This window comes from Colossoma macropomum, unplaced genomic scaffold, assembly GCF_904425465.1.
Source record: "Colossoma macropomum unplaced genomic scaffold, Colossoma_macropomum, whole genome shotgun sequence".
Classification (NCBI taxonomy): domain Eukaryota; kingdom Metazoa; phylum Chordata; class Actinopteri; order Characiformes; family Serrasalmidae; genus Colossoma; species Colossoma macropomum.
Window position 1 is genome coordinate 2,898,949 of NW_023494798.1, and position 24,574 is coordinate 2,923,522.

The 24,574-nt window shown below is 40.7% G+C and overlaps 1 protein-coding gene across 1 annotated transcript in view; it reads right to left on the bottom strand.

Moving 5' to 3' along the window:
• Positions 1-6,173: 6,173 nt before the first annotated feature.
• LOC118818109 (AT-rich interactive domain-containing protein 3B-like) overlaps positions 6,174-24,574 on the bottom strand; it is a 90,469-nt gene continuing 72,068 nt past the window's right edge. The window contains exons 5-9 of the mRNA XM_036585244.1: positions 20,112-20,295; positions 16,317-16,591; positions 13,746-14,015; positions 13,361-13,450; positions 6,174-12,055 (exon numbers count right to left, since the gene is read on the bottom strand). Of these exons, the coding sequence (XP_036441137.1) occupies positions 11,883-12,055; positions 13,361-13,450; positions 13,746-14,015; positions 16,317-16,591; positions 20,112-20,295 (992 nt within the window). The 3' untranslated portion in view covers positions 6,174-11,882. The remainder of the gene's footprint in view (positions 12,056-13,360; positions 13,451-13,745; positions 14,016-16,316; positions 16,592-20,111; positions 20,296-24,574) is intronic.

Here is a 24,574-nt window from a genome sequence, read left to right on the forward strand (position 1 = left end):
TCACTCCAGAGATGCTGCTGTCCACACTTGGCATCGGACATGGTGGCCGCATGTGCAGATGCTTCACATCATCCCATTCTATTGTCAGTGCTTTTCTCTGGAGATTATATAAGCTGCGTAAACAAATTACCACCTGCATTCACTAATTAAAAGGGGCGTCTGGGTACTTTTGGACATGCAGCATATAAGCTGTTTACACAGTAAGTCGCACTGTGTCCCAAACCACATCGACCTCAGTGAAGACCTGGATGCAGGCTGAGAGACGTTTTGATGTATTTACAGAAATGATTTGGGTGACTATTGACTTCTAGCGTTCGTTAGCAACTTTAGCACAGTGTCTCCAGTTTTGAACATGAAGGGATATAAATTTGTGATCAATATAGAATATTTTTCTTAAGAACATATTTCTCACATCTAGGAATGACAGTTCTTTGGCTTTTATGTCTCTGTAAGGCTTGTTACGCTCCTTGAGAAGGACGCCGTGACATGAGATGTCCATCTCCAATCTATCCTACCGGACAGGGCGGCGGCCTGTGGTTCAGGAGTTAGAACTGGGAAAAGGTCAGCACTCAGGAACCCTCAAGGCCGTCAGCCAGAGAGTGACTCTTGCTCACATTGTTGGGATGTACACGATGGACTCATTGTTGACCGAATCTCTTTAATGACACTGTGTTGAGTCAATGCTTATCCAAATCTGCATCAGGACAGTTTTGATTGGTAATGATAAATCAGTAAGTTTATATCTAGACTGTCTAATTTACTTATAACTAGCTGAAGCTATAATTGCTTTAACCAATTCTGTTAGATAGGAAGACACCTGCAGGCGCTGTTACCAGAGCCGGTTTATGAGGAGCCTGGCCACTTCCTATTTCCCACGTTATATCAAAAACAGGACTGCTAAACAGCAGAGGGCGCCCGCGAGCAAGTCCTCAATGAACGGGAGTAAATGGAGCTCAACGGCTAAAAACGAACAGTTAAAATAGTTTCTAATCACTTAAACAGAACTTTCTTTTAATTTTAGACAGTAGAAGGATGCATTTCACTAAAACAACAAAGAAATCTTAGCTATATTTTTCCTTTTTTCTACAGTAAACGGGTTTTGGGCAGCAGAAAGCGGGTATTACTGCTACTGAATCTCGAGTTTAAAAGCTCTTAAAAATATAACAGCAGTGTTAAAATGTTTTAAGCTGTTCTGTGTTCAGGAGGTGATTGTAGTCTTTGACATTAAAAATGTTTAATCATTTATAAACTATGATTTTGCTCAATTGCTCCATAGTAACCCATTCATTCTGGACTCGCTCAAGAGCGCCCTCTAGCGTTTGAGAAACCAGGAAGACATTGCAGAGTGGAACTTCACTCTACAAGCTCTCTGCTCTTCCCCCCACATCTCTCTCTCTCTCTCTCTCTCTCCTCTCTCTGAGCTTTTGCCTTAGTTAGAGATTTTGCGATTTAGTGACATCTAGTGGTGAAGATGCAGATTGCAACCAGCTGAACCTACGGTGGCCGGTATGTTTTCCGCCGTCGTCTCTCCCAGTTTCGTTTTGCTTCTTCCTGTTTTCGTTTCTGTGATGATGAGGATTCGCTCTTCCTCGCCTTTTCCTGTGCTAAATAATAGCGCGTTCAACGTAATTCAGCGCTAAAACGTGAAAGGCGCCCTCTAGAGCCTCTGTTGGAGGAGGAGCCACCAGAACCGGTTAAGGAGGAGCCTGGCTGCTTCTTATTTCCCCCCGTTTAATCAGAAACCAGAGAACTTGTAGAGGAGAACTATCACTCTGTAATGTCTTCCTGGTTTCTCAAACACTAGAGTCCAAAATGAGTGGGATAAGATGGAGCATTTGAGCTTTTAAACTCGAGCTATAGGAGTTTAAAACAGCGCCTCATGTACGTTCATGACTTCAGTGAGCGCGAACAGCCAATAAGCTGCTCCACTCGCCAACCAATCAGCACTCAGTAGCAGTAATGGCAGCCTTCTGCTGCCCAAAACCCGTTTTCTATAATAAATAATAAATAATTGTTTTTTTTAGTGAAATACATCCTTCTACCTTCTAAAATTAAAGGAAAGTTCTGAGCGAGTGATTAGAACTATTTTAAATTTTCGTTTTTAGCTGTTTAGCTCCCTTCACCCTGTTTCATTGAGGACTCGGCCCCGGATGCTCTCTGGTGTTTTGCAGTCATGTTTTTGAAATAACGGGGGAAATAGGAAGTAGCCAGACTCCTCATAAACGGGCTATGGTGGCGCCACTGTACATGTCTGGACATGTATGTGTGTTTTTCCTTGTAAAAACACTCAATAGAATTAGAGATTTCAAATATGTTATTATCAATATCAGCATATTAAATTATGCAATTAACTGCACTAATTTGTAGCCCAATTTTCCGGTGTTGTTGCGACAGAATCTGTGATTGTAGTGCTCTCATTAAAATACAGCTTAAATGTCTTTCAAAGCGAAACATTCAGCAGTCTGCGCTGGACAGACACGTGAAGGAGAACTACGGATGAATCAACCAGCAGCAAACCAACATAAGCAGCAGTGAAGTGGAGCTCCAGCTCCCCTGTTATGTTATTTGTCATCCCATTAGGGTTTCCTCCGCTCGCCAACCAATCAGCACTTAGTAACAGTAATGCTGCGTCCTGCTGCCCAAAACCTGTTTGCTGTAGAGAAAAGGAAACATACAGGTGAGATTTCTTTGCTTTTTTAGTGAAATACAAGCTTCTGTTTTCTAAAACTAAAGGAAAGTTTGTTTAAGTGATTAGAAACTATTTTAACTGTTCATTTTTAGCCATTGAGCTCCTGATAAACCGGCTCCGTTCTGGCCCCTAAACGGCTAAAAACAAAAAAGTTAAAATAGTTTCTAATCTCTCGCCCAGAACTTACCTTTAAATTGAGAAAGTTTAAGTTTGTACTTCACTAAAAAAGCACAGAAAACTCACCTGTATGCTTCCTTTTCTCTACTGAGTGCTGATTGGTTGGCATGCAGAGCAGCTCATTGGCTGTTTGCGCTCACTGACGTCATGAACGTACATGAGGCGCTGTTTTAAACTCCTATAACTCGAGTTTAAAAGCTCTTAAAAATATAACAGCAGTATTAAAATGTTTTATGCTGTCTGTGTTCAGGAAATGATTGTATTCTTTTATAATAAAAATGTTTAAGCATTTATAAACTATGATTTCATTCAAATGCTCCATATCAACCCATTCATTGTAGACACCCACAAGACATTACAGAGTGGTGGTTCTCCTCTCTACATGTTCGCTGGCCCAGTTTCACATCCCGGTCCGGACTGTACTTCCTAAGGACCTTCGGCCAGAGTTAGCGAGTTAGCACGTTTGTTTACAAATATTTTGAAGTTCACAAAAACTCAGGCACTTTCATATCTACCTATGCTTTTTAAGATTCCGCCCAGAGTTGTTGATTGACAGCTGTGATATATATGACTCATCCAATAACACTGTGGAAACTGCAACTGGAAAGCAAGGGAAGTGAAATCAGGGCGGGGATGCGAGACTGGGCACCTCACTGGTGTTTGGTTTGTCCGTTCTGGGCTACTGTAGAAACACAGCGGCATAACACGGCGCCCTCTGTTGGAAGAGAAGCCGCTCTCTCTGTAGATGTGAAGGGCACGAACACAATGATTCATAGTTACAGGTGATTATACAGTAATGACAACATGGTTTTAGATACAACACTCCCTTTCTGCTAATAGATCCTCCTAAATCTTACACACTGCACCTTTAAGCCTTCGCGTGTGAGGTTATGTTTTGTGAATGTGAACCTGGTGAGATTATTTTTCTCTATTTTAATCCATTCTTTTCCTTTTTATGTTCCTGTAATCTTGAAAAACATTCTATTAAATTCTATATTCTTCTTTTGAAATGAAGCATGTGGTGCTTTTGCATCACAGAAATGGAATAAATGAATCATGTATCTTAGCCACGCTGTGGTAAATTACCCAACAAAGGACCGAAGCAATATATGGACACCAAACATATCTCGACTGACTGACAACAACTGGGGAAAATTGTACATTCAAGAGCATTTAAGCTTTTTTAGTCACTGGACAATTCGATGTGTTGTTTCACTGATTTGTAAAGCAGCACTATGTAATATTTTTTGTAGCATTACTGAGTTACAGAGAAAAAAGAGCACACTAAAAGGTGTGTGTGCCGCTGCCAGTCGGCCTGCAAAGGCTGAAATTATTCATTTACTTATTGATTGTAAAGTCAGAGGTGTCGGGATGTATTTGGTAGCTTTTTCCGACCACGTCATACGTCTTTATGTATTAACGTCACACATACAGGCTCCAAAAGAAGGTCTGGCTCGATGTTTAGGTCTCAACTGCAAAATCAACATTATAATAATTCGCTCACATCCTTGGAAGACAGTTTGACTGAGCTCTCTTTGAATTCTCTTTCAATGCACTTGCTAAAGTCAGATTCATCCGCTTGTCCGAAGCACAACTGGTGTTACAAAATGTTCTTCTGCATGTTGCCTGCAATTACACATTTCCACCAGAGAGGTCTCCAAATCCCCAAATCCTACATACTGTTGCTTTAAAGCACATCGTGTCAGGCGCTAGTACTAACAGGCCAAAACAAAGGACTTCTGCAAGCTGCACACCTGATTCAGCTCATCAGCTAATTAGCAAGGCCTTCATGAACTGAATTCAGAGCGTTAGATGAGGGTAAACGCTGATCTCAGCCCGGAAGGTCCCCAGGTTGTCATTCCTGCACTAAAGGTAAGAAGAACATACTGTCAGCTGAAAGAACAGAGGAGAACAAATAAAACACACCACTCAGATTAAGATATAAAGTAAAACTTTATCATAACGTAGACGTGGAAAGCCCTGAGAACCACAGATTTAATATTACTGATGTGAACAAAACTGAATGAGAACTGAGTTTTGAAAAAAAAAGTGCTCCACTTTTAAATACAATCAGCACAAACCAGTTTTAACAAGCATTCACATGGGTTCCGTCCTAAATCTTGTTTTAATTAGAAGAGAAAAAAAAACCCTAACATCAGTAATATTGTTATTAATATATCAATAACAACATTATAATAATATAACAACAGTACAAAAATATGCACAAAGCCCACTGCTCAGTTTCCAAATGGAGCATTTGTACAACTTTAAGCAAAAAAAAAAATAAAAACCAAAAAGATAAATGAGGTATTCCAATAACCACTTGCATATGCAATCTATAATACACAGAATCTGAACAGAACGAGGAGGAGCGCCGAACCGTCCCGGAAACAGTCAAACTAGCACTTAGGAAGATTGTGTCTATCAGTGTTACGCACGTCCATTAGTTCAGCAATGCCCATGCAGAGGAGCTCATTCTCTCTCTATCTCTCTCGCCCGCTCTCTCTCTCTCTCACACACACAGGATTCCTGTATGAAAACTGTCTTGCGTTCTGGCGCCATCTGGAGGCCAGAGGTTACAGCTGAGAACACTTTGGTGATGATTTGTCAAAGACGCTTCTGTAGATGATGAAGTCCGACAGAACCGTTACTTCCATCATCGTCCGGTCATCTGATGTGCAAATGTGTGGACGCTTACAAACACAGAGGAAGATATTTCTAAAGCCAGGAATTCAAAAGTCCACAGAGCTGTTCAAAAGTTTGGAATGACTTCCTGTCATGTTGTCATATTAATGATTTTTATAGAACAATGTAGCACTGAATAAAAGCTTGAGACTTATTATTTACTGAAATTCCAGAAAGTTAAGTACAAATTTCATTTTTCAACAGAAAACAGTGAGTGTGTTTACATGCACTCAATAAGAAATCTGATAGAGAGCTGGATTTTAGCTCAGTAATCAGATTTCTCAGTGCGTGTGAACTCTTCTTTCGGATTTCTCAGTCTGAGCATGTGCGAAAACAGACAGCGGCGCCGGAAAAAAGCAAGCAGCGTTGTTGTTAAATGCAGCAAAACACTTTTGGAACGACACTGAAACCAAACACGAAATTAAGGATTTAAATATTCTTCATCTTCTAGATGTTTCATGTTCATATTTTCAGGTAAAGTGGTGCGATGTTTTTAAAAAAAAAGCCGTGGTATGAAGTTTGAGTTTTACACGTTTACGTCACGTCTTCTTCTGTGAGTCTATTGGCTGGCTGCAAAGCAGAAATCCGATTATTGTCTGACTCATGTAGTCCCAGAGTTTCCCCATTATCTGATTACCCAAGTTCATGTAAATGTGTACATCAGATTACTGCCTAAATCTGATTTTCTGCAGTAACCAGATTAAGTGTATGTAAACGCACTCATCGTTGCTGCTCTCGTCCCTCCTGAGTCCTCTATGCCTGTTAGTGACTGATAACAGGACGTGTTCTTTTAGGCCGCTATCCACTCATCATTATTTATCTATTTAATTAGATTTAAATTTGTATATTATCAGCTATGATTACATTATCTGTATGTTTATTATCTTTGAAGGTTACCATGGGGGGTGGGTTGTTTTAGTCCGAATCGGTCTCTGTAACGAATCAATGCATGTCTATAGATTTCATCATTCGCTGTCCAAAACTCAAATGATATAAAAAGAGAGGAAGAAAATTGGACAGCAGAAGCCTCAGCAACTACATAGAATTTTTTAAAGTATTTATTGTCTATTAATATTCATTTCTTGACCCAAAATTACTATAAATACCTGTTGTAACTGTATTATAACTTAGAAATCTCAAAGCGATACAGCTTTCTCAATGATTACGTAATCATCTACAGCTCTGTTCATCATCAAAAACATGATTCCAAACTTTGATCAGCAGTGATTAACCGTGTATCCTGTTCATTTCCCATTAAATGAAAAGAAATATGCCTGATACTGTATATCAGCGTTGTTGGAACAAAACTTTGCATTTCCAAAAAGTAACATTACAGCTGAGGGAAAGATGTTCTTACCTTGTTTACACAACAATATTTCATACTGAGACATTCTGCACAGTTTCTATTGGGCTGTTTATCTTGAAATTCTGTCACAATGTTAAGAGCAGCTGAAAAGAGACAAGCTTTGGTTCCGACACTGAACTCCGAGCAGAGATTAAGGCAGAGACTATATCCTTTTGTTATGTGAGGACAGTTTATACTTCATCGTGGGCCGGTCTGCTGTAAGGCAGTCTGTAAACCTAACTGAAAGTGTAGCAGCTTGTTTTAAAGGGAAAATGAAAAAAGCAGCTGGTTTCACGGACATGGATTAAGCCTAGTCGGATGTTTTAGCATCAGAAATCCTATTTAGTTCACACTGACCTAAAAGGTTACTTGCAGGTAAATAAACTGCAGCAAATCGACACAATGCTTGCTTACTCGCGGCAGGAACTGTGCTGATGTATTACACTGTAATCATGTGGAAATCTGACTCTACAGTAAACACTCTGGCCTCGTAATAACGCACATGCACACTTTTGGAATATCACTTTCAAGCCCAGCAGCTGGAGAAGCAAGGATTTAGATAAACTTACAAAGGAGGCCAAAAATTCAGGATGAAGAGAAGTTTGGCAAAACGCACTTCCTGAGCTTAGAGAGGGAACGACATGGCGGTTTGCCATGCTGAGGCATCCGTGCGGCAGCAGGTGGCATGTTTTGTGGCTACTGACTCAGCGCTTGGCTCTTCCCTTATAAACCACAGTGTAATCTGGAGTGGATGAATGAAATTGTTTGAAAGACCATCTCATTTAATAATCGTAAAAAGATTAAATGACTGCCATTAACTCGTGTGTCCAGAGAGTTCATCTGTTTCATTCTAAAGCACTCAGTCGGCCTCGATCTGTAACCAAATTCATGGTAAAAGTTACTGATATATCTGGTCAAACTACTTTTTTTTGCAATCTATTACGTGAAAATAAGTTAAAGCGTCCACATCCTACATTTTTATGCATTATATTTTTTCCTTCAGGTATGGTTATAACATTTGTGTGGTTTTATGTACCCAAAACGGTCATAATTCATGTTTCCAACCTCTCTAAATCCCTTAGAATTAATCAGACTGTTTTTGCTCAAGTGCCTTTAAGACTTATACAAATGAGCTCTGTTCTGATTGGCTGCTCTCATCAATAGGTGCACATTTGCACATCACAGAAACAATGAATTCTTTGAACAATGTTTACATACTACTTCAAACAAGGAAAATGTCTTGTTATTATTTGGCCCTTATGGGAATAAATTTAATTATGACAATTTTCTCACAAACCTTGAGGTCAATTTCTATTTATTTGCTGAGTTTAACATACTGGAAGAAAAAAAACAAAAAACTAAATCCAAAATGTGCCATGACTTTTGCACAGGCTTTCTTCTTTGCCAATATATCAAACACAGCAAATAAACAGCATCAGAAGTGTGTTCTCACACTTTCGTAGAGGACGTGGTAACTTATTTTCACGTCGACAAAAGACATCAATTGACCGGGGGTGCCAAAACTTTTGCACACGGCGGTTCTACCGATGATAATGTGTGTACACATCAACTGAGGAGGAGGCCGGTGTGATCTAGTAAATGTCCTTTCAGTATCTAATCATCATTTTAATTTAAGCAGGCTTTTAAAATGCTTTAAAAGGATTTAGATCTGAATTTGGGGAAAACCTGGATCATCCGGATTTACTAAAACTAGCCCAGTCTTTCGTCAGTAGCTGGTCATAAAGGGAAAAAAGGCCATTGCAGACCATCGAGTAACAGCCACCTACTGTTCAAACCTTCAGTCTTGCGCAGTGTAGAGTCTTCCCTGCTCAAATACTTCACGTTCCTAATGATCAAGCTCTTCTGAAGCTTTACTGCACAGACTTCCAGCAGGGAAAACCACTGGACTGTACAGACGTCCAGCTCCGAGTCATAAACCTTTGGTAAATATTGTATGACTTGGCATCTTTCACGGTGGGGGGGGGGTGGGGGGGGGGTCAGAGGAACAGGCAGAAAAGGCTGAGCTGTTCTTTGGTAATCTAGCTGTAAGTCACAGTATGAAGAGGTCAGAGACACACCTGATTGTACAAATGCAGAACATTACATGGTCGCTAGGGTGACCCACGAAGGGTGACCCACGAAGGGCGATCAAAGAGACAGGCAGAGATAAACAGGGAGAGAAAAAGAGAGAGAGAGAATTCGTGTCATATCAGTCCGGAAATCTGCCAGGAGATTGTGATCCAGCAGTCCGGAATGGTGCTAAAGTTCCAGATACTCCAATCTAGCAATCCGGAATCATGCCATCTCATATCTGGATCGGAATATCAGGAACAAAAGCATAATTACGGTATGCGGGACAGGAATGCTGCTGTGCAACATTCCATAATTATGCTTCCATACCTGATATTCCGATCCAGCAATCCAGAATCATGCTAAAGTTCTGAATATTCCCATCCATCAATCTGAAATGGAGCTTATGTTCCAGATATTCCTGTCCAGCATTCTGTAATTATGCTTCCGATCCTGATATTCCGATGCAGCAATCCGGAAAGATGCTTACGTCCAGGATAATCCGATCCAACTATCCAGAACGGTGCCTGCATTCCAGATATTCCGATCCAGCAATCCAGAATGATGCTTACATTCCAGACCGTCCAATCGAGCAATCCGGACTTTTAAGTCCCGGAACAGCCCGCTTGAGTCCCATTGGCATGGCAGCATGAGGTATGTAGTGTAGTTCTCCATCGCAGAGCATAAGGTATTCTTTGGAAAACAGTCTCATCCATGTTCTGTGCATATTTCCGTATAACTGTTTTGTTGAAAGACGTCACAATACTTCCTGAGAAAGCTGCCTTCCCACCACGGGAGGCAGAGGTTACTGTGGTTTGAAAAAGTGTTTGTTACAGCATCTCAAATCCTGAGAAGACTTTCCCTTCCCTGATGTGGTATAACAACAGTTCGACTGTGAGGTAGAGACTCGAGGGCTCCCTGCAAAACTCGAACAACAGAATTACAACGTGTCCCCTGTCGTCTGAATAGCTTGAGACCAATCCATGCTCTCTGGAAGTGATGTCCATTAGATTTCTATGATTGCTATCGGAGTTGCTGAGGTTCCAGAGCCACCTTTGAATTGTTGGTGCAGGTTCTGGTGAGTTAAGGCCTTTACACACCGAGCGTAAATTATTTGTGTGTTTTTTTGTACGTCAATAAATTTATCTGAACACCTTTGTAACTGATATGTTTCACGCCAAATGCAATTTTTCGCACGGCAACCAATTTTTTTTTGCACTCTGGACTTCTACTGACACACTTGACCAGCTGACAGATCAGTGCTGTCCAGCAACTACAACTTTCTAGCATCTTCACCTCAAACTGACTTACGGATATCAGAGCGATATGCGAGAACACTTATAGCTCCTGAATGAGGAAGCAAAACTCCCAATTTCCTTTTGCGTTTCCAAATTGGAAAATATCCCATCCCATTCCCAAAATATCCCAATTGTTTTGTGTGGAGCAAAGGATGTCTTCTTGCACTTGAAGACATCCTGCCCATCCGTTTTGGTTTTGTTTCCTGGCATGAATGACGGAGTAAAATTCCTCAAAATATCACCACGTCAGGTGCGTACGGTTTTGATGCGGAAAAAATTGGAATTTTGCGCATTTTTGTGTCGTTTATTTGCATCACGCTCGATGTGTAAGAGCCATTAGTCTGGGTTGTACACAGTGGAAATGCCTTAGTGAGGAAACAGCTTGACTACAAATGGAAAACTGTGTGAACTGATTATGTCCTGATTTAGGAAGTTGGGGCTATGCTTGGGTTGGGTTTGAACGGCCTTATCTAGCTCAATTATTTGCCAATAACTAAATAACATACTAGACTGAATGAATTCTTGTTTTCTGGAATTTTCCATAGCTTCCAAAAAATAACCCAAACCAAAACAAAACAACTACTGCCCCAATCCCAAGGCCACACAGCATTTGCTGACTGAAAAAGGGCTGTACCTGGAGCAGCCGTCTTCCCAAAATGGGAATCGTACAGTACTGAGCTGGGTATAAACCGGGTCTTTAGAGTGGGAGAGGCAATAAACAGTCTGTTGGTCAGAAATACTGAGTTTGCTCCTGAAAAGACGACACAAAAGTATCGGAACTGCTACGACCTTCAAAGCTGCCATTGGTTTGGTTAGTGAGAGGGATGTATGTGAGGTATTTGCAGGTTATGGTGATGTCCAAGCCATTCAGAGCGAACGGACAAGGCAATGAGGTCACTGAGGTCAAGAACTTTGAAAGCTTTTCACGAACGTCCGGTTGCATTGAATTCAAGCTCACGATTTGGCTCCGTTTGCAGTTGGGACATCTCGGTGATCAGAACGTCCTTTCCTTCTCTCTGACCTCTCATCCAAATGAGCATCGTCACGGCAACGAGAGAAAAGTGAATGCATAGCAACAAAAGCGTGTGAGGCCCCTTTCTGGGAAGATCACCTCTTTTCCTGATTCTGACAAATTCAAATACATTATAAAAAATAAAATTCATCCAGCTAAAGTATTTACTAACAAACTCCTGAGGTAAAGATATTCTTGTAATATTCAATCACAGCGGATTGCTTGATTTGAGGTATGTCATAAGCGGAAAAACTCAAGAGGGAAAAAAAAAATATTCAAAAACAAAAAAAAAAACACCCCAAAAATCAGAAGACAACAAATAGCAACACTTTTCTTTTTCTAAATAAAAATCTTCAAGTTCTGTTATGAGCGCCTGTCAGTTGATTTTGGCTGAACGTCGTGATTGTGTTTAGCGTTTAGAGTATTCGGTCTGTGTCTATGTACGCGTATGGTAAATATATCTGAACATATGTAGACAGCCAAGACCGACAGGAGGAAAATGAGGTACTGGTTGTGCAACAGTTTGATTTTCAAAACATCCATGACTGCTTTGTTCTGGCCTGGAGCAGGCTGGAGCCTGGGCAGCGGGTGAAGGCTGTGTCCAGGCTATGGAGAGCCGCTGGCGGAGGGCTCCGCTGAGCTGGGGCCCTTAGAGGAAGAGGAAGAGGAGGGGCTGTGACTGGGAAAGCTGAAGACCGCGCTGGGTGCCACGGGAGGCACACTCACTGCAGCGGATGCACTCACTGGAGTTGTTGCTGACTTTTGAGCAAAGAGCGTTCCTGAAAAAGAGAAATGAGTGGAAAAAGATCAGTAAAACTACACTATACACTGTCAGAAATAAAGACTCTGTGCAGTACAAATAAGTAAATACATACAAAAAACATAAACATAAAGAAATATCGACATTTCAAGGACACTTTAACCAGGCTTTTATATTTGACATTCAATGAGACACACTTTTAAAACCTTTAGTCTCCATAATGTCAATACTTGAAAGCGGCAGTGCTGTTGTAAATGAATGGCTAGACTTCACCCCAATCCCATTTTACCCCTTGCCCCTACTAAATAGCCCTTACCCCTCTGTTTTGTGCATTCACGTCTAGGGGTAGGTGTCCCAACTTTTGTTGAGATAGAGAAGTAGGGTGAAGTGTTAGGGCTACATGGCCCTCCAAACAGAGGTTTTTCAGAGGTGAGATGGCTGCACAAGCGACCAAAGAAACCCACAAATGTGAGTATTTTCATTGTTAAAAATTACAGTAACCACTGTATTATTTTAGTTATGTAAGTAATGTCATTTTAATGTATTCTGGTCCTTTTCTTCAGAACAAGTATAAAATCGCTAATAGCATGCTGATGTCTCGGTAGCTAGGTAGCTAAATTTCCCATTCCACCTTAAATAGTCCAGCAGTTCTGACGCCTTAAGCGCCAGAATGTAACTGCTGCACCATTTAAGGTGAAACAGGGAAAATTCGAACGAGAAGTTGGCGAATCGCTGACTTCAGCTTCATTTCACTGAAGAATCAGAGGTGGGCGATAATAAATATTATTGCATCTCATTTTTTGAAGGCATATGATGCCCTAAATGTAACCAAAGCCCAGCAGCGATGTTGGTGAACTTTTCCCTCCTCTGTTATCATGGCAGACTGGCAGGGTCGCCTACAGAGCAGCGCTAGTAGCCTGTTAATTAAGATTTCAACCACTACCCCTAGTAACTAGTAGGGGTAAACATAAGAAATTGGACTGGGCCTTCATCTGAATTTAGGCCAGGGGTCTCAAACTACCAGCCAGGCAGTTTCACACAACCCCTTTCATATATTTATCACTCACTTTTGATACATTTTAGTATCATGATATGTGAATAGTGTCAGTACTGACCAACTGACCAACACTGCATAGTGCAGTATGACAAACACTCAATCAAAATAATTTTATTTTAGGTTTTGTTGGCATGTTTTAAATGTGTGCATTGTATCTGTGTCAACATATTGTGATATGTATTGTGTATCATTTAAACATCTTTAAATATCATGGAATGATATCTTTGCCATATCGCTGACCCCTACTGGGAGGCATGTGATGCGTACCTGAGTAGAGGACACCATTGACCTCCACAGATACGCTGATGCTGGCAGCTCCAGAGGAGGAGATGCTCATGGCCAGGTCGTGCTTGTCTTCTGTAAAAGTGCAAAAACAAAGGAGTCACAAACAGAGCCTTGAAGGGTCGACACGAAGTCGAATTCATTCATTCACTTTGTCTCATCATCTCAATGTTCTAAACGGTTCTCCAGATTTATTCCCACCCTAATCAGAGCCCTACCTACAGACCCAAACTCTCCACACTACTGTTCCAGGTTCTCCATTAAGATGGTACTGGCCCGCTGACCACCACCAACTGCTCTAAACAGCACTGACCATGATTCCTAACACTACATGGTTAAGAAACCACCTCCTGTTGTAGCTGGTACTGACCCCTCGGTGGCATGCCCAGTCTCAGGTTCATGGGCATCTGTGAAGCCATGGCCAGCAGGTTGTGTTGGAAGGCCTGCTGCATCAGCCTCTGCTGCTCCTCAGCCAGGCGGGCCATCTTCCTCTCTGGACCCTCGGCACCGCCGCCTGTCTCCAGCTTCTCCCGCAACTGCTCCAGAGTGGCTGCCCGGGCCAAACCGGCCACCTGCTGCGGCCCCAGAGCCAGCGCCAAGGAGGGGGCCCGTGCTGCCAGCAGAGACGGGGAGGCATCTTCTGAAAGCAAGGAAATTCATCACTGCTTTTTGAGTGCAAGTATGTCTTCACTCTTACCCCAAACACAGTCAATCAGCCAGGATGTTTGGTGTCTGCATCTTTAGTTTTATGCTGGAGCTGCAAGGCTAATGCAGCTAACATTCTCACACAGTATGCTCAGTAATATCAAATAGACCTGCGTATATTTTTTAGACACTGTATGACAAACTATCGTCCATAAGCTTCGACAAAAGGACAGACAAAATACAGGATGTCCGCTGTTTTTGGCTTTTTAGCTATTGATATTTAGGTACAGTAACATTGTACACTATATGGCCAAATGTATGTGGATACCCCTCCTGATTAATTTCAGGTGTTCCAGCCACAACCACTGCTAACAGGTGTGTGAAATCAAGCACATAGCCTTGCAGTCTCTACAGACATTAACTGACAGTAGAGTGGGCTGTCCTGAAGAGATCCTGACTTTAAATGGGATTCTGTCATAGGATGCCACCTTTGCAACAATTCAGCTTGTGAAATTTCTGCCTTGCTAGATCTGCCCTAGACAACTGTAAGTGCTGATACTGTGAAATGGAAGCATCTCGGAGCAACAACAGCTTAGCGGAGAAATGACGAAGAGGTAGGCCACGCAAATTCAGAGCAGGACAGCCAATTACTGAAGCACGAAGTACGTAAAAATCCCTATCCTCTGTTGCATCACTCACTAGAGACTTCCAAACTGTCTAAGGCAGCAACATCAGCATAATGTTCTGTTCCTGAAATGGGCTTCAATGGCTGAGCAGCTGCACACAAGCCTAACATCAGTATGTGCAATGCCAAGCGTCGACTGGAGCGATGTAAAACACCACAACTGGACTTTAGAGCAGTGGAAACATGTTCTCTCGAGTGATAAATCACACTTCACTGTCTGGCTGTTTGATTGACAAATCTGGGTTTGGCAGATGACATCAGTAAAGTTTGGTGGAGGAGGGATAATGGGCAGGGTTTACCCCCGGAGTGAAGTCCCTCCAGTTAAGGGTGATGTTGATGTTACAACATACAAAAACATTTTAGACGATTATACGCTTCCAACTTTGGGGCAGCAGTCTGGGGAAGAGCCTTTCCTGTTTCAGCATGACTGAGCCCCACAAAGCAGGCTCATTAAAGACATGGTTGGATGAGTTTGGTGTGGAGGAACTCCAGTGGCCAGGACAGAGCCCTGACCTCAACCCCACTGAACACCTCTGGGATGAATTAGAATATTGACTGCAAAGCCAGGCCTTCTTGTCCAACATCAGTGTCTGATCTCACAACTGCTCTTTTGACTAAAACACACAAATTCCCACAGACACACTCCAAAACAATAGTAAGCAATAATAGTAGTAGTAGTAGTAGTAGTAATACTACTACTACTACTAATAATAATAATGTGTTCATTTAAAGCATTAAGAACTCAACCACTACAGTATGCTTTCTCTTCATATATTGACTATGTGTTCAAAGATATTATCCATCTATCTTATCCATAATGACACTCATTCGCGCCCTGGTTGGCTGAGCGCTAAGTTAGTGAAATGTTTTGGAGATTTCTACACACTAGTAAGTATAATACAAATAGCATAGTATACTATCAAACCATTAACCACATCAGATGTTCCAGAGAGGAACCAGAAAAGAAAATTCTGAAACCCCTAACAAACATTTCTTGACTCGTATAAGACTGTAGTTTCCAAAAAGTGCAGAAGGGGGCGCTGTTCACCAATATATAAATCACAACCTGCTGTGTTCATTTCACACAGTAAACTGAATACACTGCATACACAGTGATGTGGGACTGTTATTTATTATTAACTTATTCTCACTTATCTCTTATTCTAAAGGAGACCATGCAATATTGGCCTTTATACAACTACAGTGTGTAAATGCGATGCTAATGCTAACTTTTTGGGAATGTGTTGTTGGCATCAAATTCAAAATGGTCATATTTTTTCAAAAAACAATACAATTTCTCAGTTGCAACATTTGATTTGTTGTCTTTGTACTATTTTCAATGAAATATAGTGTTTAAATGATTTGCACATCATTGCATTTTGTTTTTATGCACATTTTGCACAGCGTCCCAACTTTTTGGAAATGGGGTTGTATATGAGACCGTAAAATACGTGAAACACTGAATAAAACATCTGAAATACCTTTAGTGTGGGGTTTATATTATTTAAGTGTACACTGGGTAAATTATTGTTGAGTTTGTAAAAATGTTACCACAAATGATTTCAGACTTTTGCAAGACATCCGTTTGTATTAAATGTGTGTCCCACTCACCGAGCCCCTTCTTGATGGATGGTCCCGGGGAGCCCTGCAGGCCGTTCAGCGCCCCCGCGGCTCCAGGCCCGGCGCCCAGCGCTGCCAGGTGCATCTTGGGAGGTGATAGGATGTGTGATGCGGTGCTGGGGGAGGGGCTAAAGCGGAACAGGCCGCTGCTGCTGTAGCTGGGTCGGCGGCCCTCGCGCCGGTTGCTGTCGATGGCGGCCTGCAGCTCGTTGGGCGAACTCAGCCCTTTCCGAGCGCATTCGTACGGGTACAGATACTTCATATACCTGAAACAGACACGCGGGAGTCACCTTCAACCACACGATCCAGTAAAGCTTTATTACCCATTATAGACAATGATTCAGTCGTTTGATTCACTGATCTTGATGATTCACTGTCTTAATGGACCCGTTATCAGGGAAAACTGTAAAAATGATTTGTAAATGATTTGGTAAATAAATTTTTTAGATTTTTTAAATTAATCTACGCTCCATTTTATCAGCTCCACTGACCATATAGATGCACTTTGTAGTTCTACAGTTACAGACTGTAGTCCATCTGTTTCTCTGCATACTCTGTCACCCTGTCCTTCAGTGGTCAGGACCCCCATGGACCCTCACAGAGCAGGTACTATTTGGGTGGTGGGTCATTCTCAGCACTGCAGTAACACTGACGTGGTGGTGGTGTGTTAGTGTGTGTTGCACTGGTATGAGTAGATCAGACACAGCAGTGCTGCTGGAGTTTTTAAACACTGTGTCCACTCACTGTCCACTCTACTAGACACTCCTACCTTGTCGGTCCACCTTGTAGATGTAAAGTCAGAGACGATAGCTCATCTGCTGCTGCACAGTTTGTGTTGGTCATCCTCTAGTCCTTCATCAGTGCCCACAGGACGCTGCCCACAGGACGCTGTTGGCTGGATATTTTTGGTTGGTGGACTATTCTCAGTCCAGCAGTGACACTGAGGTGTTTAAAAACTCCAGCAGCACTGCTGTGTCTGATCCACTCAGACCAGCGCAACACACACTAACACACCACCACCACGTCAGTGTTACTGCAGTGCTGAGAATGACCCACCACTCAAGTAATAAATGCTCTGTGGGGGTCCTGACCACTAAAGAATAGGGTAACAGAGTATGCAGAGAAACAGACGGACTACAGTCTGTATCTGTATCAGGTTCAGACAGAGGTTTGAGTTTAAATCTTTACTGAAGGACTCAATATTCAAACTCTAACACCCAAGGTAAAGAATACGCTACATGAATGTTTGTTACAGCCTTCAAATATCTGTGTCTAAGGCAGAGTTGCTACTAAATGTATACACCACTGTTGGCCTGGTTACTTATGTAAATATCTGACCTCACACTCATTAAATTAAGCTTATTTAAAGAAAGATTCAATGCAACTCATCAGGATTTCATTTCATTTATTTGATTATAATAATTTAAAACATTCCAAAATTGCTTATTGTGCACCTTCTGATTTTTCATAAGTCACTGGATCCTTTTCATTTGCCAGCTATTGATTTGAATGATTCAGTATTCAGTTATTAAAGCTATTCGCTGTAAAACTAAACTCCCTTCATGATCTTTTATCGCTTTCAGTAATGTTGGCATATTTTTTGGAACATTTTTTATTACAAAATAAAAAATTAATAGCATGAATCATAACTGACAATCTTTTAGTATTTTCCTAATATCGGAGTCATCAGGGAACTCATCTGTGGTTTCTTACAGCAGGGAAAGCTCGATTTTGATGCTCTTCTAAATGGAAGTCATGAACTGCAGCTTTCTGCACGGGGCTAAATTGGTAGTATTGATTAAGATATGATTAATATATGATCAGCTGTACAGCCTTACAGAATACCTGAGTAAGCTAAAAACAAAGAGACTAACCAGAACTCCAATCTGTGCTTTATGATCACAGCAGTTTTTTACGTCTCATAAATCACACGCCATCTCGAGCATGTAACGGAGGACACTGTCAATCAATACTGAGCTTTCAGCATATCAGGGGAGCACAACTTAATGACAGAACAGAGAAGAAGTAATACAAAACATGAGAGAGAGAGAGAGAGAGAGAGAGAGAGAGAAGGAGAGAGAGAGGGAGGGAGGGACGGAGGGAGGGAGGAAGGGAGGGAGGGAGAGAGAGAGAGAGAGAGAGAGAGAGAGAGAGAGAGAGGGGGAGAGAGAGAGAGAGAGAGAGAGAGAGAGAGAGAGAGGGAAAGAGAGAGAGACAGAGAGAGGGACAGAGAGAGGGAGAGAGAGAGAGAGACAGAGAGAGGGAGAGAGAGGGAGAGAGGGAGGGAGAGAGAGAGAGGGAGAGAGGGAGAGAGAGAGAGAGAGAGAGAGAGAGAGAGAGAGAGAGGGAGGGAGGGAGGAGAGAGAGAGGGAGAGAGAGAGGGAGGGAGGGAGGGAGGGAGGGAGAGAGAGAGAGAGAGAGAGAGAGAGAGAGAGAGACAGAGAGAGGGAGAGAGAGAGACAGAGAGAGGGAGAGAGAGGGAGGGAGGGAGAGAGAGAGAGAGAGAGAGAGGGAGGGAGGGAGAGAGAGGGAGAGAGAGAGCTCCCATATACTACAGTTGTGGTGAACTTTGACCGAAATTTCATCAATAAATCCATATGATCAATAAGCTTCTCTAGTGGGAGCAGAATTTGATGTGAAGGGAGAGGAAGAGAGTGAGACATAAGGTGAGAGGAAAATTGAAACATTTATGGAAAACAAGACAAAAAAATATTTCTAATATTTACATTTGGTAACACTTTATAATTAAAAAATGTTTAATAAACCATTAATTGACCATTAATACCTGTGAACAAATCATTGGTACATTTACATTTGAACAATATATATACCTTCAGTATATATATATATATATATATATATATATATATATATATATATATATATATATACACACACACACACACACACACAAATAATAATACTAATTATTTACTAATTACTAATTATTTGTTTACAGCTATTTATGGTCAGTTAATGTTTTATTAAACTTAATTATTATTATTATTAGTAGTAGTATTTATTTTCTTTATTTATACTTGGTTATTATTATTTTAATTATTATTATAATAAGATGTTGCCTTATAAAGTGTTACTTTCTTACACAAACAGCATTCAAATATTCCACTGACCAAATACTTTACATGCTATGAAGGAAAATGAAAACACGCTGAGTTTAACATTTGTTTATTGACTTCAGTGTGAGAGGTGATCTGTTTATGGCAGCTTGGTTGATCTAGTGATTTGTGTTTATGTTCTAGTTGCACCCTGTTTTAAAGGGGAATTCCACCAATTGTTTAAATTTCTGAATAAATAAGTCAATTAGATGTAAACAAAGTCATTTAGAGTGGTTGAATGTTCATAGTGGTGGTGACAGGAACCAGACGTCTGAAGAGTTTAATGCCTCTGAAAGCTCCTTCACAGCAAGTTATTAGACAAAACGGTTATGGACGCACTGCCTGATGCCTCAGATGTTTGTATGTACATTTTGAGAGGAGGGTTTGGCCTAAAACACAAGTTTTTAAAATTGATTCACAGTGCATTCAGGACATCCAAAGAACCCCCCCACCCTCATACTAACACTGCACGGATATTCCATTTAAAGCCCTACACAGACATTCGGCTGAACATGAGCTGCTTGTGTACTAAACATCCATAATTATAATACACATTATTATTATTATTGTTGTTGTTGTTGTTGTTGTTGTTGTTATTACACATGCCTTATTTAATCCCTTTTTCAGTTTGTGTAAACGAGCTGATATGGGTGTGTATTTGTCTGCGTACTGTGTGCGGAGGGTGAAGGCTGCGCTGGTTATGGAGGTGGGGAGATTGAGGCCCTTGGTGATTTCTCTCCAGATCTTCTTGTTGATGACTTCCACCAGACCCCCCTTCTCCGTCACCAGCTTATACAGCATGTACAGATCCAGCACCTGCTTGGCCATGATGGGGATTCTGTTTACTGGAGTTCCTGCAAACACATCGGCACATCACGCATTAATGTCTCATCGCACATCAACACACTCAACACTCTGAAGGAACTCTGTTTTAGGAATGTGTGGATTTTCAGAAACAGCATCAACTGAACTGCAGTTTCAAGCTTTTAGGAAGTTAAGAACATATTTATTTCAAAGAATTCAGCAATGATCCAATAATCACCACTGCAAACGCTTAGGTACATTACGTTCTGTTGATTTTCGAAGTGAAAATAAGTTAACCATGAGATATATGAGATCTGTTAAAACTGAAAATAGGCTACAGTATGGTGAGTGTACGCTGCTGTGAGTTGCCCCGTAAAGCCTGAAGTAATGATTTAAAACTCAAGATGTGTCTGTTCGGGAGTTTTTTCACACCGCGCCATACGCCTTTACTGATTAGCGTTGCACATATAGTCTCATATAGAAGGTCCAGCTCGATGTTTAGGTCTCAAATGCAAAAACAGCTTCACACTGATGAAGATATGATACTATATGACATGATAATTCAGTCGCATCCTCTATAGACACGTCCCTTACCAAGTTCTGACCGAGTCCTCTATGAATACTGTTTACAAGCGCTCATAATCATCATGTTCGTCACCTTGTGGACGGGGTCTGAAGCACAACCATGTTACGAAGTATTCTTCCACACACTTCGTGCAATTACACACTTTCACCAGAGAGGTCTCCAAATCCCCAAAACTTACACAGTGTAGTTTTTAGTGCATTTTATTGTATTCGTTTACTAAGTTTATTTATCTACACATTGGAAATCAATAAAATATGAAACATAAATTATAAAATCAGTCATCTTTTTTCCTTTTCCCCCCTGTTTTTCGATAAAAGATCATCGAAAACAGAATCAGTCTCATGTATTAATGAGTGAAACAGTCTCAGACCGTAAATTTTTGCAAAATCAATCCATTGAAGTGCTTAGTCAACATATTTCAGCTTATTTGTATTTATTTCCATGCACTAATAAAATAGCACCTACATTATTTAATTATTTTGTTAACTGACATATTGTATGCATACAAAAATATCTCTCAGAAACACCCACAAATTCAATTAACCTCTTATTGACCAGGGTATATTTTGGTTTTTCCACCTGAATTTACATGACCGATTTGTAAGACAAATTATTCAGTAACTGCATGAAATAAATGTAAATTTTTATTTTATTTATTAATTTTTTTAAAAGCTCCCCTCAAATTAACAGAACGTGTTTTATGATCACACATATCGCTATATGCTTACAATTTACTGCTGAAAACTGAAAATCTTAGATGCTCTTTGTAATTATTTTATAAAAATAATTTTCACAGAGCAGATCACTGAAGAGACGCCATCTGTTTATAGTTTATAGCCCAGATTTGTGGAAAAATGGGTCGACTTTCAGTAGAAAAAAAAAATTGTGAGTTCAGTTTTTATTATAAGGATTTAAAATTATATCACCCATCTATTTGACTGGAAAGAAGACAGTTACAGCTCTCATACGACCCCCACCTTTAGAATGTAGCTTATGAAATATTAAAGTTATGAAGAATATGCCGAAGTGCGTTTTGGAACCAGCGGTGGTCTCAACAAGTTCCTACAAGCGAGCTTCGAGACCAGAGTTAGGACTAGGGCCCGACCGATATATCAACTAGCTAATGTTGGTCATTTTGATAACAGAGCAACAACTGTCAACTTTTTTGGTCTCAGGAATTCACATCTCCCGATAATGGGACGAAACCTTAGACAGCCGGAACCCAATAAGAGCCGAATCTTCTTTAGTTATAAACCAGTAACACAAGCTGAACCTGTGAATCTGAATAAACCCACATAAAGTGTATCCAAACCTAACGCTGATCCAAAATCTAACCTAACCAAACCTTCAGGTGGGAACAGAAAGCAGAATAACAGAGAAATACGAGCGGCTCTGCCCCCCAGTGCTGCAACATCTGTGTGTTTAAAAAGTGTGACCATTCAGAACTGACAGTAATATCAGTCGATAAACTACTAAAACTTTTGAGCATAAAATTAAAATGTTAAATATACAGTAAAAATAAAGCTAATATTATCAAAATACTAGCTACTTGAATTGCTAGTAGCAGCAAAACTTTCCTATCACTCGGGCTTCAGTAAGGACGTCTACAAGCTACAAAAGGCACAGGTGGGCCAAGAGCAGAAAACATTAGCCCACTTTAGCCAAACAGGCTTGACCTGGAAAACAGGCCTTTCGCAAACACAAAAGCACCAGCAGCCAAGAGACTTTTGATAACGATGCATTAATCTTGTCAACAGCTTATGGAGGGGTTAGGGGTTGGGCCAGGGTGGAGGTTCTGTGGGCGCGGAGCCAAAGGTGCCGTCTGCTTACACCATATATACTCACCAGTGAACCAATAGGATTTGCATTCAAGCACTTAATAAAGCACAAGATATATACATAAGATTCTCAAATATAACCATTAATAACGCTGTGTGTGAAAACGTGACACAAAAAAAAGTTCAGAATTGACCCTTAAACTTTTTTACCAGCCGTGGTGGTAGAACTCTCCCCCACTCCTCATCAAGCTAGCTAGTAAACTGAAGACAAAACATTAAGGTGTTCTACAAATGTAAATCACAATTAATTACAATTGATTACTTATATTTTTAGCTGTCATACTACCGGTTGAATAATATATTCGTAATACATATGACAATATATTCATAATATTGTATTTCAAAGTATCATGATGTTGCATTTTTACCATTTGCATATGGCAAAAACGCAACATTACAATACTTTTATGATACACAATATGTATCGTAGTTTTCCTGAGGTTTGATAAAGTTGGAACCGAAATAAACAGAACCAGATGTGCCACATTTAAAAATATTATGAAAATCTATGATTACAGTCATTTTTGTTCAATGTTTCACAAACTCTGCTGCACTAAATGCAGTTAAACAGGATTAAATAGGTCAAATATGTGATGAAACATGCAGTTGTTCAGTGTTTCAGTACTGATGACATCACAATATTAAATAATGCTAAATAAGAAAAAAATATTAGATAAGTTACTAAATAATAACTGTGAATAAGTCATACATCACATCGACACATCAGCATGACCTTAATGAAGACCTGGATGCGGTTTGAACGGGTAGCGAGAAGGGCTGAGAATGTATCTACTGAAGAGATTTGGGTGACTACTGACTTCTAGTGCTAGCAAGCTTAGCCTCTTAGCTCCTGCACTTCATAGCTACATTTAGAAACTAAAACCTGGGGTACATAAAAAATAGATTTTTGATTTTCACTGAAAAATCAAGACCTTTCAGTGTTCCTGTGAGTTGATAATAGCATTAGCCTTAGCCATGATAACTAGCCTCTCAGGTCTTGACTATATTTGCCCCATTATGAACTTTAACAGACAATTAAGTCCAAATATTTAATGTTAGAGTCATACTAAATAAAAAAAAATCAGGAATATATCCGTCGTAAAGTTACACCATGACTGTAACATCAGTAAATACATATGTACAGCTAAGCGCTTCAGTTGCTATGTGCTAGCTAGGCTAGTCTTGCTAACTATCACAGTAGCCACAGCACAGCATCCAAATCAGACTATTTATTTATGTATTAGTTTATTTATTAAAGATTTATTTAATAGAGAGATACAAGAACATAGAAACTTGCTGATGACATTCATAGCGCTACGCTAATTTTACCTCAGGAGGGCGTTCCGTAAAAGATTCCCTCAGTGGGTTAGAAAATTTGAAAATATTAAAGGAAATTTAGACTGGATTAGGGGAAAAGTGTGACACCCCCACCTTGGCCCCACGGACCCCCGGATTACACGAGGATTGAGCAGGTTCACTAATCTGCAGACCGCAGGGGGGCACAGCGAGGCCGCTATAATGAGCATTATTTGAAGGATTGCTAATGCTAAATCCACACACTCCCCTCTCTGTGGCTTCAAGGCTCGTGGAGCGAGACTGTGTGGCAATGCTGAGACCGATCCCCCCCCTCAGACCAGCAGACACCAGAGCCATTAATGACTCTCAAACAGCAACGTGATCATCCAGGAAGATTAGCCTCGATCTGACGTCTTAACTTGGCCACATCTCTGGGCAGATTGGCTTTAATTAGACAAGGAGATGTGGCCACATGCTCGCATGTACGTACAGCGGAGTGAACACTCTCCGAGATAGAGGTCACCATTTTTACGAGTGACTGTGACAGTAAGTTTAAACTTTTAGGGTGTCCACAAACTTCATCCTCCTAAATCACCACTGTTACTAGAG